This window comes from Camellia sinensis, chromosome 3 (genome assembly GCF_055761805.1).
Source record: "Camellia sinensis isolate YWXY chromosome 3, ASM5576180v1, whole genome shotgun sequence".
Lineage (NCBI taxonomy): Eukaryota > Viridiplantae > Streptophyta > Magnoliopsida > Ericales > Theaceae > Camellia > Camellia sinensis.
The window spans coordinates 133,032,497-133,045,231 of NC_138963.1; the positions used below are offsets into that span (position 1 = coordinate 133,032,497).

At 43.2% G+C, this 12,735-nt stretch overlaps 2 protein-coding genes across 42 annotated transcripts in view; both read right to left on the minus strand.

Moving 5' to 3' along the window:
• LOC114258369 (uncharacterized) overlaps positions 1-12,735 on the minus strand; it is a 52,003-nt gene that overhangs the window by 15,224 nt on the left and 24,044 nt on the right. For 34 of the 41 annotated variants that reach the window (XM_082920858.1, XM_082920859.1, XM_082920857.1 and 31 more), the window contains one exon: positions 582-904. In XM_082920858.1, the coding sequence (XP_082776984.1) occupies positions 582-654 (73 nt within the window). In that variant the 5' untranslated portion in view covers positions 655-904. The remainder of the gene's footprint in view (positions 1-581; positions 905-12,735) is intronic. The other 7 variants (XM_082920833.1, XM_082920849.1, XM_082920838.1 and 4 more) reach the window with 6 other exon arrangements.
• On the minus strand, positions 8,724-9,374 carry LOC145821840 (uncharacterized). The gene has a single exon (XM_082918414.1). It carries the CDS (start codon positions 9,372-9,374, stop codon positions 8,724-8,726), a length of 651 nt encoding a protein of 216 aa, XP_082774540.1.

Genomic DNA, 12,735 nt, shown 5'->3' on the forward strand with positions numbered 1-12,735 from the left:
TAGCAGTTCGCTCTTTGCATGTTTTTTCCACATGAAACTATAAACAAAGTTTTTTTTTTTTTTTCCATTTCTTATTTCTTTCTCATACAAGATCCGCAGGATGCTTATCAAATACAGCCCGAATTATTGGAAAGGAATTTCCAAACCTCACACATATGTGGGAACACTGTAGCAATCAAAGTCAAATACTACATAGTATCAATATAAATAAATTATATATAACCACGTATATCAGTATAAGCAATTCCCCTATTTTTGTTTCATCGTAGTGTAACAGAAAAAGGCGTCAATTCAATACATTATGTAAACAAAAACATAGACGAACTACTCAATTCTCAATTCAACAGGACACCCAATTTTCAAACAACACAATTCAAATAATTTTGGTTGAAACTCATATTAAATTGTATGAATCGAATCGTGCATCATACAATTCTAACACCATACTAATTGGAACATGTAGAAGCCGTGTCAACAGAATAATTTTGATCTTTTACTTATGAAATACGATATCCATTTCCAAGAAATTGCAGCAATGTAAGTGAATTTATTCTTGAGTGACAACTGAGATTAGAAATTACCTGGTTGTCGACTCTGCCTAGATCGAATTGAAGATATGCAGGCACGCCCATCACCTTCTATCTCCACGCCCATGTCAGCTTCCAAAGAATGACGCTTTGCATCACAACATCGAAAAGGATAAATGAAAAAAATAAAAACCAAAAAAAACCTACGCCCAATTTAGTCTCCATTTCCAAGCAATGGCAGCAATGTAAGTGAAGGAATTCTTGAGTGATAACTGAGATTACCTGGTTGTTGACACACTGTTCAGTTGAGGAATTCTTTAGTCTTCATCACTTGTGTTACTACTCGCTGCTCAGTTGCCAGTGAATAAAAAAAAGGTCTACATTTATCTCCCAAAAAACACGTGGATTTGTTATATATAGCCCAACAGACATCAATTATGTAGCAACTACCACCAATAAACTACTAACTTAATCCTATTTTTGTTTTTTCTTCTTTTTCTTTTTTTTTTTGGTTAAGTATGAAAGCCAATTTGTAGACATAAGCAGTAACTCAAAATTAAAATACTACTCATGCCAATTAGTTTCTCAATTTTTTCTTGACCCCAAGTTCTAAGGATTTGCAAAGCACACAAATTTCTATCCTAAAATGCCAATTGCTAAGGTTTAATTGTTCTGCAGGCTAGGCGTAAGCACTCTTTTAGAGGGGGTATTGCCTTTGGCATGTCATGAGCTTCATTGTAAATCCCCTTGTATGGCAATAAAACACTTACCCCTTAAAAAGCATAGCATGACGAACAATGCCTATGCGCCACAGAAGCTAAGAAAAGGAAAACTAACAAATATCAACTATATTCAATATTGGAAATGGAAAGAAAATAATTCTTCCAGGATATGGCTGAATTCTTTTGGATATCACAACTGTAAACATTTAGATTTAGTCAATACTATAGAAAGTTTGTTAGGATCAAAATTAGTAGCTAAATAGTAGCTAATCAGTTCTCAGAATCAGTAGCTAATTAGTAGCTAATCAATTCCTAATTTTATGCCTTGTATCTCCTATAAATAGAGGTGCTATGTACATTGTTTAAATATGAGAATAAGAAATATTTTTCTTTCTAGCTTTCATGGTATCAAAGCTGAGGACTTATTCTCTGACCCTTCTGAGGTAATCCTAGAACCATCAAGCTGTCCTTCACCATATCAGAAACCACATCTGAATCCACTGTTACCGTTTCACCGAAAAACATTGAGAAACATGTCTCCCAACATTGATTCTCACTCGGTGCAAATCACCAGCATTAAACTCAATGGTGATAATTTCTTGCGTTGGTTTCAGTCCATCCAAATGTACATTCGGGGGCATCTGATCACATGACTTCTCTCTCTTCTTTATTCAATACTTATTTATTTTATTCTGAAAGTCAAAGAGTTAGGATTGCTGATGGCAATTTCTCACCTATTGTAGGAAAAGTTCAAATAAAAATTTTAGAAAATATTACTCTTCACTCTGTCCTTCATGTTCCTAAACTGGCCTGCAAGTTGTTGTCTGCCAGTAAACTATCCAAAAACTCTCACTTTCGTGTTGTTTTCTTTGACTCTCATTGTGAATTTCAGGACCGAAACTTGGGGAGGTTGATTGGCAGTGCTAGAATGGTCAATGGTCTTTACTACTTTGATGATGACATATCCAGCAATAAAACAACTCAAGGCTATGGTTGTAGTATTAGTTCACTTTCGGCTCGCGAGCAAATAATGCTTTGGCATTTTAGACTAGGACATCCTAGTTTTTCATATCTTAAACATTTGTTTCCTAACTTGTTTAAAAATTTGGATTGTTCGTCTTTTCAATGTGAAAGTTGTTATTTATCTAAAAGTCATCGAACTACTTATCTTACAAAACCCTACCGTGCCTCTAAACCATTCTACTTAATTCATAGTGATGTGGGGTTTCTCCAAGGTTACCGCCATGACTGGTGTAAAGTGGTTTGTAACTTTTATAGATGATCACACTCGACTTTGCTAGGTTTATTTGATGAAAGACAAATTTGAAGTAAAAAACGTGTTTCAAGATTTTTACAAAATGATTGACAATCAATTTCATTCAAAAATTAGTATTTTTCGAGCTGATAATGGAAAAGAGTACTTCAATAAATATCTAGGGAATTTTTTTAGGAAAAAAGTTATTTTTCATCAATCTATATGTCGTGACACTCATCAACAAAATGGTATTGCCGAAAGAAAAAATAAGCATATACTGGAAGTAGCCTGAGCCATAATGTTCTCTATGTATGTTCCCAAATATCTATGGAGAGATGCCATTTTGACAGCCTCTTATTTAATTAATAGAATGCCTACCCGGGTTTTGCAATATGTCACACCCTTTAAATATTGCAAAAAAACCTTTCTTGATTGCAGAATTAATTCAAATTTGCCTTCAAAAATTTTTTGCTACACTATTTTCGTTCACATACCCAGCCAAATTCGATCCACACTTGATCTTAGAGCAGAAAAATGTGTTTTCATTGGGTATGCTCCAAACAAAAGAGGCAACAAGTGCTATAATCCTCAAACAAAAACATTTGGGTGATTATGGATGTCTCCTTTCTTGAAACTCAATCCTATTTTACCAAAAATTCTCTTCAAGGGGAGAAAAAGAAAAAGGAAGAAAATTTTTGGCAGACAACTTCAGATCCCTTACCAAATCCTATTCAATCTCCATCCCTTGTTTTCTGAAAAACAACAACAGAAACAGGGTATTCAAGATATGGAGAACGAAGGAAATCCCAGTCCAACTTCTCCAAACATAGAAGGCTCACAAGCAGGGGGAGAAATACTACAATTAGAACAAACTGTTCCCGAACCTGAGTTTTTGGTTTATGCTCGGAAAAATACTCAAAGAAAAAGTAAAGACTAGCCAACCACTCCACCACAAAGCCAATCAGAATCTCTTAAAAGAGGTCCCTCAAGTAGTTCAGGTATTCCTAATCTGGTTCCTCCATCATCTGTCTCTACTTCATCTCCATTTCCTTCAGTGGTTTTACCTAATGTTATACCCACAGATTGTGATCTTCCTCTAGCCATTAGGAAAGGAATTCGAAAATGTACCCAACATTCCATTGCGAAATATTTATCTTTCCAAAAGTCATAGAACATTTACTTCAAAAATATCTAACCTGTTTGTTCCAAGAATTATTAAGGAAGCCTTGGATGATCCTAATTGGAAATCAATAGTTATGGAAGAGATGAATGCTCTAGAAAAGAACGGTACTTGGCTGTTAGTGAATCTGCCTAAGGACAAAAAGACAGTAGGGTGCCAATGGGTATTTACAGTGAAGTGCAAAGCTGATGGTAGCATGGAAAGATATAAGGTGAGACTCGTGGCCAAAAAGTTTACACAAACCCTCGGGATTGACTACCAAGAAACCTTTGCTCCAGTTGCCAAGATGAACTCAATTCGGGTTTTACTGTCACTAGCAGTTAATTCCAGCTGGCTTCTACATCAAATGTAAAAAATGCCTTCTTAAATGGAAATCTAGAAGAAGTCTATATGAACTTACCTCCAGGTTTTGAAAAGAAGTTTGGTATAGATAAAGTCTGCAAATTAAACAAGTCTCTATACGGCCTCAAACAATCCCCAAGGGCGTGGTTTGAACGCTTTGGGAAGGTTGTAAAAAACCTTGGATACAGTTAAAGCCAAGCAGACCATACTATGTTCTATAAACACTCAAGAGAAGGTAAAGTAGCTATCTTGATTGTTTATGTAGATGACATAATTCTAACAGGTAATGATAATGCCGAATCGAAAAAGTTGAAGAAGGGACTTGCTAAAGATTTCGAGATAAAGGTACTTTCTAAGATACTTTCTTCGAATGGAGTTCGCTAGATCTAAGGAGGGCATTTTTGTCACTCAGCGCAAGTACACAATTGACTTGCTCAAAAAAACATGTTTGCTCGGATGTAAAGCTGTTGAAACACCAACCGAGCTCAACTTGAAGCTACAGCATGCTAGAATTGAAGATGTAGTGAATATAGACCAGTTTCAGAGACCTGTTGGAAGACTGATATACTAATCTCACACACGTCCCGACATAGCATTCGTAGTAAGCAGAGTAAGCCAATTCATGCATTCACCAGGAAAGGAGCACTTTGAAGAAGCATACAGGATCCTAAGGTATCTAAAGGGAACTCCTGATAAAGGCTTGATATTTAAAAAGTAAGGACATCTTCAAGTGGTAGTACATACAGATGCAAATTGGGCTGGAAAAATCACTAACCAGAAATCACATTCCTTGGGCTTCTTACATTTACTTTGGTAATCACATAACCTTTTTTTCTTTTCAGGGCCCACCAGCCATACCACCGGCCCCGGAGGTTTTTCTACTGCCATCGGAATTTCCTCAGATTCAGACGACGACAACGACGACGACCTTCCCATTGCTACAAGGGTCACAAGGTTCAAGACCGACAAGGCAGTACTTCTAGATGTTGAAGAAGAACCAAGTGCTAGAGCTGCACCAACTACTGAGGCTGAGCCAGTTGTGGAGGCTGCAGAAAATGAAGTTCCCCCTGCTGTGGAAGTTGTTGTGGGCGGCCTAGTTGGAGGGTGCAGAGCCTCTAAACCCCGCTGATTCTGTGCACTCCGACCGTTCCTCCGTCGGCAGTACTTCCAAATGTTGAAGAAAAACCAAGTGCTGGGGCCGCACCAACTACTGAGGCTGAGCCAGTTGTGGAGGCTGCAGAAAATGAAGTTCCCCCTGCTGTGGAAGTTGTTGCGGGCGGCCTAGTTGGAGGGTGCAGAGCCTCCAAACCTCGCAGATTCTGTGCACTCCGATCGTTCCTCTGTCGGTGGAGGAGAGGATTTTTTCCCTGAGACCCCAAGGGAAGATAGCGGCATGAGAGAGCCTCTGGAAGTTGCACCACTTCCCTTTGGAACTGCATCTGGTGGTTCCTCCCAGTCCACTGAGTCTCCATTGGTTTAGCAGACCCCACTTTCGAACACCCAAGTGGCGGAGGAGAGTGCAAGTGTAGCGACACCTTCCACTGTTCTCTGTTGTGGCCCCTCTAAATTTGGACCGACTTGCAAAGGTAGCTGTCACTTTAGCCACCCACACTGTTATTGCTGTCGCTGGGACCTCTGACCCAGTTGCTTCGGCAACCTTTGAACAGCTGGCAGACTTGTACCCCACTCACTTTCCAGAAGTGCCAGTTGACCTTGGGGTATCCCAAGATTTTTATACTGGAATGGATACCACTACTGTTCCAGATCTGAACGTTGGAGACTACCAGATGGATGACCTCTTTTCGGAGCGACATGACGGTGCAGGCAGCTTTAGTCTTTCTCGCGAGGCTAGTTCACCTGGTCGCCAACGTTGCATCTACTCATTCCAATGCTACTAGGCAATCATCTTCAAGGGAAGTGCGTCGTCCTTAGACCTTTGGTCACTCCACCAATCTCCCTCTAGTGATTGAAGTTGGCAGGGGTGTGAGGGAGTCCCCTCAGCCCTCAGAGAAAGTTTCTTTTCTAAGTTATTGGGTCTCCCCCGCAGCTGCTCCCACTCTCACCCCGCATCCAGGAGCTGCACCCCGGCACCTTTCCTGCTTTTAACGTTCCTGGATCTATGCTGCAGACAGCACTGCTAGAGTCACTCGCCAGCTTCATTTGCGACCTTGCTACTAAGAAGATTCTGGCCACCCCTAGCAAGTTCGTGGAAAGTGCCGAGGCAAACCTGAGCAGCTTTGAAAGGAACGGTTTAGACCTATCGTGGATGAGGGATAGGCTTCAGGTAGTCAATGGTTTCCTCGAGCATGCAGACAACGTGGCGATGATAGGGCCAGTTTTGAACCCATCATCTACTCATGTCAACTTGTAGTACCCGCTGCTGGTTACCTCAGCACCTTTGTAGGGCCTTCCTATCTTGGTGAGAACTTGGGAATTAGTTGCCCCCACATGATTTCGTCCACCGTCTTCCATACCAAGTCCCCTTTATTGAACTTCTTGTGCTGAACAGATTGATTGTAGCACGAGCTATGGATTGATGATACTTTTCCATTGCCCGCGAGGCTCGATCTCTTCTTTCTTCAGCTGCCTCTATGTCATTCTTTCTGCTGTCTGGAACTAAGTGTGCTGACATAGCCATTCTTGCTGAGGCTACTGCCAACTCAACTGGTAACACAGCTTCGGACCCGTACACTAGGGAAAATGGGGTTGCCTGAGTTGGCTTTCTCTTTGACGTTCTATACGCCTAGAGTGCTACGGGGAGTCGTTCAGACCATGTGCTTCATCCATTATTTTACTCAATATTTGGGTGATGGTTTTGTTGGTCAGCTTGTCCATTCCCTTGGGGGTAGTATGGACTAGACTTGTGCTGCTTGATCTAGTAAGTGTTCAGTAGGGATAGCAATATCAACCAGGCCCAACAGGGACCGGACCGCCCTGTCCCGATAAATCGGGTTTTCCCCGAAAATTATTCACCATAGGGCCGAGGCTGGTATTGAAAAATACATCCCCGATAATTTTTGGGCCGGGGACGGGAATAGGCTCGTCGGCTCCGGCCCCGCCCCGAAATTTCCCCGATTCATCCCCGCCTCTGTTCCTCTTAGTTGTATTATATAAATATCTATTTCACTTTTGATCTTATCTTCTCTCTCACAGACTCTCAACTATCTCACTCTCTCTGACTCCTATATTCTCCCTCTCAACTCTCTCTCTCTTCACTTTCTCGTTTTCGACACTCTCACTCTCTCAACTCAACTCTCTCACAGTCACGACACAGCGACATCGCCACCACCACCGCTGGCCCTGACCCCCTCTCTCTCTCTTCTGCTTGCCTCAGTTTCTCTTTCTCTCTCTCCGCTTCGTCTCTCTCTATTCTTGAGCAGAAGGTCCATCTCTCTCACCACCACCGAACCCACCACCACAACCACCGTCGATCTCGCCATAGTGCCTGGTCATTGGCATCGCTCAGATCTGTGCCAGACGATGAACTCAGATCTGTTATCTCTCTCTCTCTCTCTCTGATCTGATGTTGTTGATTTGTATTGTTCAGAATAATTTTTTTTAATCTGTGCTAGTTATATATTGATCTGTTATATATTAAACAAAATTGATCTGTTAGATTTGTTATATATTGATTTGTTAATTTTTTTTTTGATTTATGATATATATTGATTAGTCAGTGAGTTGTTAATGATTTCAGACCATGTGCTCCCTGCTTCATCCATCATTTTACTCAATATTCGAATGATGGTTTTGTTGGTCGCCTCAGCTTGTCCACTCCCTTGGGGATAGTATGGACTAGACTCGTGCTGCTTGATCTGGTAGGCGTTCAGCAGTCTTCCCACATGACGATTTACAAAGGGAGTTCCATTGTCGGACAGCATTACTTTTGGTATGCCAAACCTACAGATTATGCTTTCTCTGATGAAGTTGGCTACTCCTGCCCCGACTGCCTTCCTCATCGGTATAGCCTCCACCCCCACGTGGTACTAACTTCAGTCGCTGCAATCTGTGGCCTTACGATTGCTGCGCTGTCAAATGCCCAAGTATGGAACAGGTAAGGGGTCTTGATGTTGTGCAGCTCAACTGCCGGTGCATGTATCAAGTTCCCAAACTTCTGACAGGATTGGCATCTCTTTACAAAGTTTTTAGCATCTTCTTCCATTGTCGGCCAGTAGTAGCCGAGGTGAATGAGATGTCCATATAATCGCTGCCCTCCATGATGTTCTATCTTGTGGGCTTCCCTTGGCACCTCATTTGCCTCATCCTTTGGTCAAGGAAGAAGCGGAGGGCCCGCCTCTTAACTCTGATTGCATCGGCTTTGTTCTCAGGCAGTGTCCCTTTTCCAAGGTAGTCGACATATGGCTGCCTCCATTCTTCACTGCTTAAGAAATGGGCTTCCTCTTCCTTAGGATGGAATTGGCATGTTGCACATTGCCTCTGCAACTCAGTACTTTCCTTTTCCATCTCTGGCCAATAATACCCTTGCCTCCGTATTCGTCGGGTATAGACTGATATCTCCATCTCCACGAGACTTAGCATGGATCTGCTTAAGTCTGTAAGTTGTTTCTTGTCAAACGACGCACCTTGCCAACAACTTGTTGGCACCGCGAAAATATAACTCTCCTCTAAAGAGCAAAAATTATGCAAGTTCTGCTTGTCTAATTGTTTCCTGGCCTGTTTTCAATTGTTCTGTTGGATTATATATGCTTTCCATCCCTCGCTTCTTGCTCTGTATGTTCTTCGGCTAACACTGCTGGTGTTGTTCCTTTCTCGATGACGATGGCTATACTATCATCTGGTATATCCACCTTTGCCCCCAGTGTAGCCAAGGCATCGGGGAAACAGTTGTATGTTCGAAGGGTATGCTGGATTTGGACATCATCAAATTGAGGGAGCAACCCTTGAACCACGGTGCGATACGGGCCCAACAAAGGCTCCTTTAAGGCGAAATCACCCATTGTTTGCCTGACAACTAACTCGAAGTAGCCCAAAATTTTCGACTTGCGGAGTCCCTTCGTTTGGGCAGCGATTAGACCCAGTATCAACGCCTTATATTCAACCTCGTTGTTTGAACATTCAAAATCAAGCTTATATGATAGATGAAACTTCTCGTCTTCTTCACTGGTTAGTGTTATGCCAGCACCCGAAGCTCCATCAAATTTTAAATCCCAATAAGCGTCAACTACAGCGGCTGAGACATGGACCGCACCTGGTAGAGATACCTCTGCAGGTTCATGTTCACCAAATGGGAATTGGGCCAGTAAGTCTGCAAGTACTTGGCTCTTAATAGCCTTGGGAGTGACACAAGTGATGTCATATTCTGCTAGAGCCAAAAGCCATCCTGCCATTCTTCCAATCAGAGCAGGTTTGCTTAGCAAGTAGCGGACTGGATCACTCCGGGGTCACAACATGGATCGGGTGTGCCAAAAAATAGTGGCGCAACTTCCGCGCTGTGAAGATTAAGGCTAAACAAAGCCTCTCAATTAGGGTATATCGCGACTCGACACCATTGATTTTGCGACTGATGTAATAGACTGGCTTCTCAATGCCATCTATGTCTTAGACAAGTAAAGCCCCAATAGACCGAGGTGTAGACGTCAGGTACAGTAGCAGAGGCTTGTTGGGTTGTAGGGCAATCATTGTAAGTGCTTTCTTCACTACATCAAATGCCTGCTGGTGTTCTTGCAACCATACAAACTTCTGATTCCCTTTCAGCAGTGTCCCAAAGGAAAATGTTATCTCAGCAAGGGCTGGAATGAACCTCCTGAGATATGACACTTTGCCTAGGAATTTCTTCAAAGCCTTTTGAGAGTGTGGTGGTGGCATCTCCATGATTGATTTAATCTTATCCCCATCTACTTCAATCCCCCACCGGTGTAAAAAAAAGCCAAGGAACTTGTCGGCGGTAACTCCGAAGGCACACTTGAGAGGGTTCATCTTTAGGCAGAATTTGCGGCACCGTTGAAAAACTTTTTCCAAGTCGCAGAGGTGTCGGTTTGGCTCGGTAGACTTAACCACAAGATCATCCACATATACTTCCACTTCATGATGCAACATGTCATGAAACACTGCAGTCGTAGCCCGTTGGTAGGCTGCCCCTGCGTTTTTCAAACCGAAGGACATCACTGTATAGAAAAAATTTCCCAAGGGTGTTTTAAATGCCGTTTTTTCTGCATCTTCTAATGCCATTTTGATCTGGTTATAACCACTGAACACATCCATAAAGGAGAACATCTTATGGCCTGTAGTAGAATCGACAAGTGTGTCAACATGGGGCAATGAAAACTCATCTTTCGGGCAGGCCTCATTCATTCAGGTCGGGAAAGTCTACGCAGACCCTGATCTGGCCGTTTTTCTTCTCCACTGGCACAATATTTGCTAGCCAAGTTGGGTACTGTATAAGCTCAATGAACTTGGCCCTCGGCAACTTTTCTACCTCTTCCTTAATCTTTGCCTCAAGGTCAGGATGATACTTTCGAGCATGCTGCTTTATTGGCTTAGAGTTGGGAAAAGTATCCAGGTGATAGGTGACAAGAGACGGGTCGAGACCAGGCATCTCATCATATGTCCAAGCAATGACGTCACTGTACCGCTTCAGTAGTGTTATCAATTCTGCCTTAGCTGTTGGAGCCATTGTGTCGCTGATGAACACGGGGCTTGCTCTGCCCTGGTAAGTTGCTGAGGTTCAGCAAGCACCTCCTGCTGCGGTTTGGGTCTATCTTGCACGCATTCAGGGGCGGGCTCAGGCGTCTCCACCAACTCTTCTTGGGACTCATCATCGTCACATTTATTTGTTTCGGGGCCTTCCTCCCAAGGTATGAAGCCTGCCCTCCAAGACTCGTCTTAGGTAGTAAACTGTCTTACCGCCCTCCCGCACCTTAACAATCTTGGGCAGAGGACTTGTGGACTTGCTGCTCCTCTTCTGCCCACTACTTTCTGGAGTAGCCCCTGCATGCCGAATGCCTTCCCATTTTGGCAATTTTACTCCTGCAACTTTACCGGTCCTTGGAGTTTCACCCGTTGACTCAGTAAAGAAAACTGCATCCGAATAGTGTGCCTCCTCAACCCCAAATGGCTGTTCAGACGCATTTATATGGTTACTGTGCGCTTTCCCAACTTTGCCTTCACGCATTGGTGATAACTCGATGGGATAGCTCCATATCGGTGCATCCAAGCTCTGCCAAGTATCATGTGGCAATTTGTGCCCGCTTCAATCACATGAAACTTGGTTGCGGAACGGATCTCACCAACTGCTAAGTCCACGACCACATGACCCTTGGTATCTTTTTTCTAGCTGCCAAAACCCGTCACAGTGATGGGTTGGCAAACCATCCTGGACTCTAGGATCCCAGCCTTTGCAAAGGTGTCAGTAGTGATGATGTTTATGGACGCCCCCGCCATCAAGGAAAGCACGCTTGAACTCTACATCATTGATGTATGTTGTGACAAAAAAGGGCGATTATGGGGAAATAGGTATGCTCTGTCTGCCTCTGAAATGTAATGGCCCCATAAGCTTCCTAAATGCGCCAAGGCACATACTCCTTAGCCTCAGCAACTTCATCACGGTGCACTTCAAAAATGAGGGCTTCCAACCTAGCAACTTGGCTCAGCCCCAATTGGTCAAAGAAGGCGCAAAACTTAATAGAGTTTTGTAAGGCCTGGGCATTAACATCCTCTGTGAATTTTGCCTCTGCAGGTACTGTCTCAGGGAGCTGGCCGGTTGCAATTTCTTCTAACTCATCATAGTAAGACGCCATATGCACTTGATCACGCACAGGCCCGAGATAGCCAATCATATATGTATATTCTTCCCCTTCTCCTTGTGGTTAGGATAAGGGTCCTTCTATACATCACGGTTACCGGCATCTTTGAACTTCGGCTCATTTGCGTCAACTTTCTTCTTGAAGATACTTTTCAAAGTCCAACAGTCCCTAGTAGGGTGTCTGGTGGTTCTGTGATAGACACAATAATCCAGGCTTTCTTTGTCCTTCTTTTTTGAAGGGACATCAACTGGAGCCAAGGTAAGTTCACCATCAGCTACCCATTCTTTAACCAGAGCCTCAACATTCTCAAGGCGGCAAGGACATAGATTTCTATCCTCATAACTCTTTCTCTTCCGAAATGACGTCGCCTATCCTTGCGAGCGGCTCCCTCCTGCAAAGGTTACCGCAACAACTCTACCACTGCAAGGGTAGCGGTGGCTGTCACGAGATCTGTGCAAGGGACCAGTGGTACTGAGGTTCCTAGCTGCCTCAATCAAGGCTGAAATGGTAGGCAGATTATGATTCACCAAGAAAATTTTGTAGTCGCGTATGGCACCCCTCCACACATATGCTGACTAAATGGGCCTTATCCACTGGTTCATAACAATCAATAGCCTTATCTTGGAACCACTTAACATAGTCCAGTCTATCTTCGCCCTCCTTTTGGACATCTCGCCCAAGGGTGAGGGTTGTAACTTTCTCTTTGTTCACCATCTCCTCCCAACTTGATAGCCAAGTTCACATACCAGCTGCAAGCCCTTTCAGTAAGTGGACTTGGAGAACTCCCGAAGGCGCAGAGTGGTCACTGCCATGGACACCAAGAGTTTCAATGAACCTCGCCACCTGTTCTCTGGCATTGCCTTGTTTCCCATCAAACTTAATAAACTTGGGCACTGTATACCCAGTTGGGTATGTGGCATGGTCAATATCTCCCCAGAGTATGGGG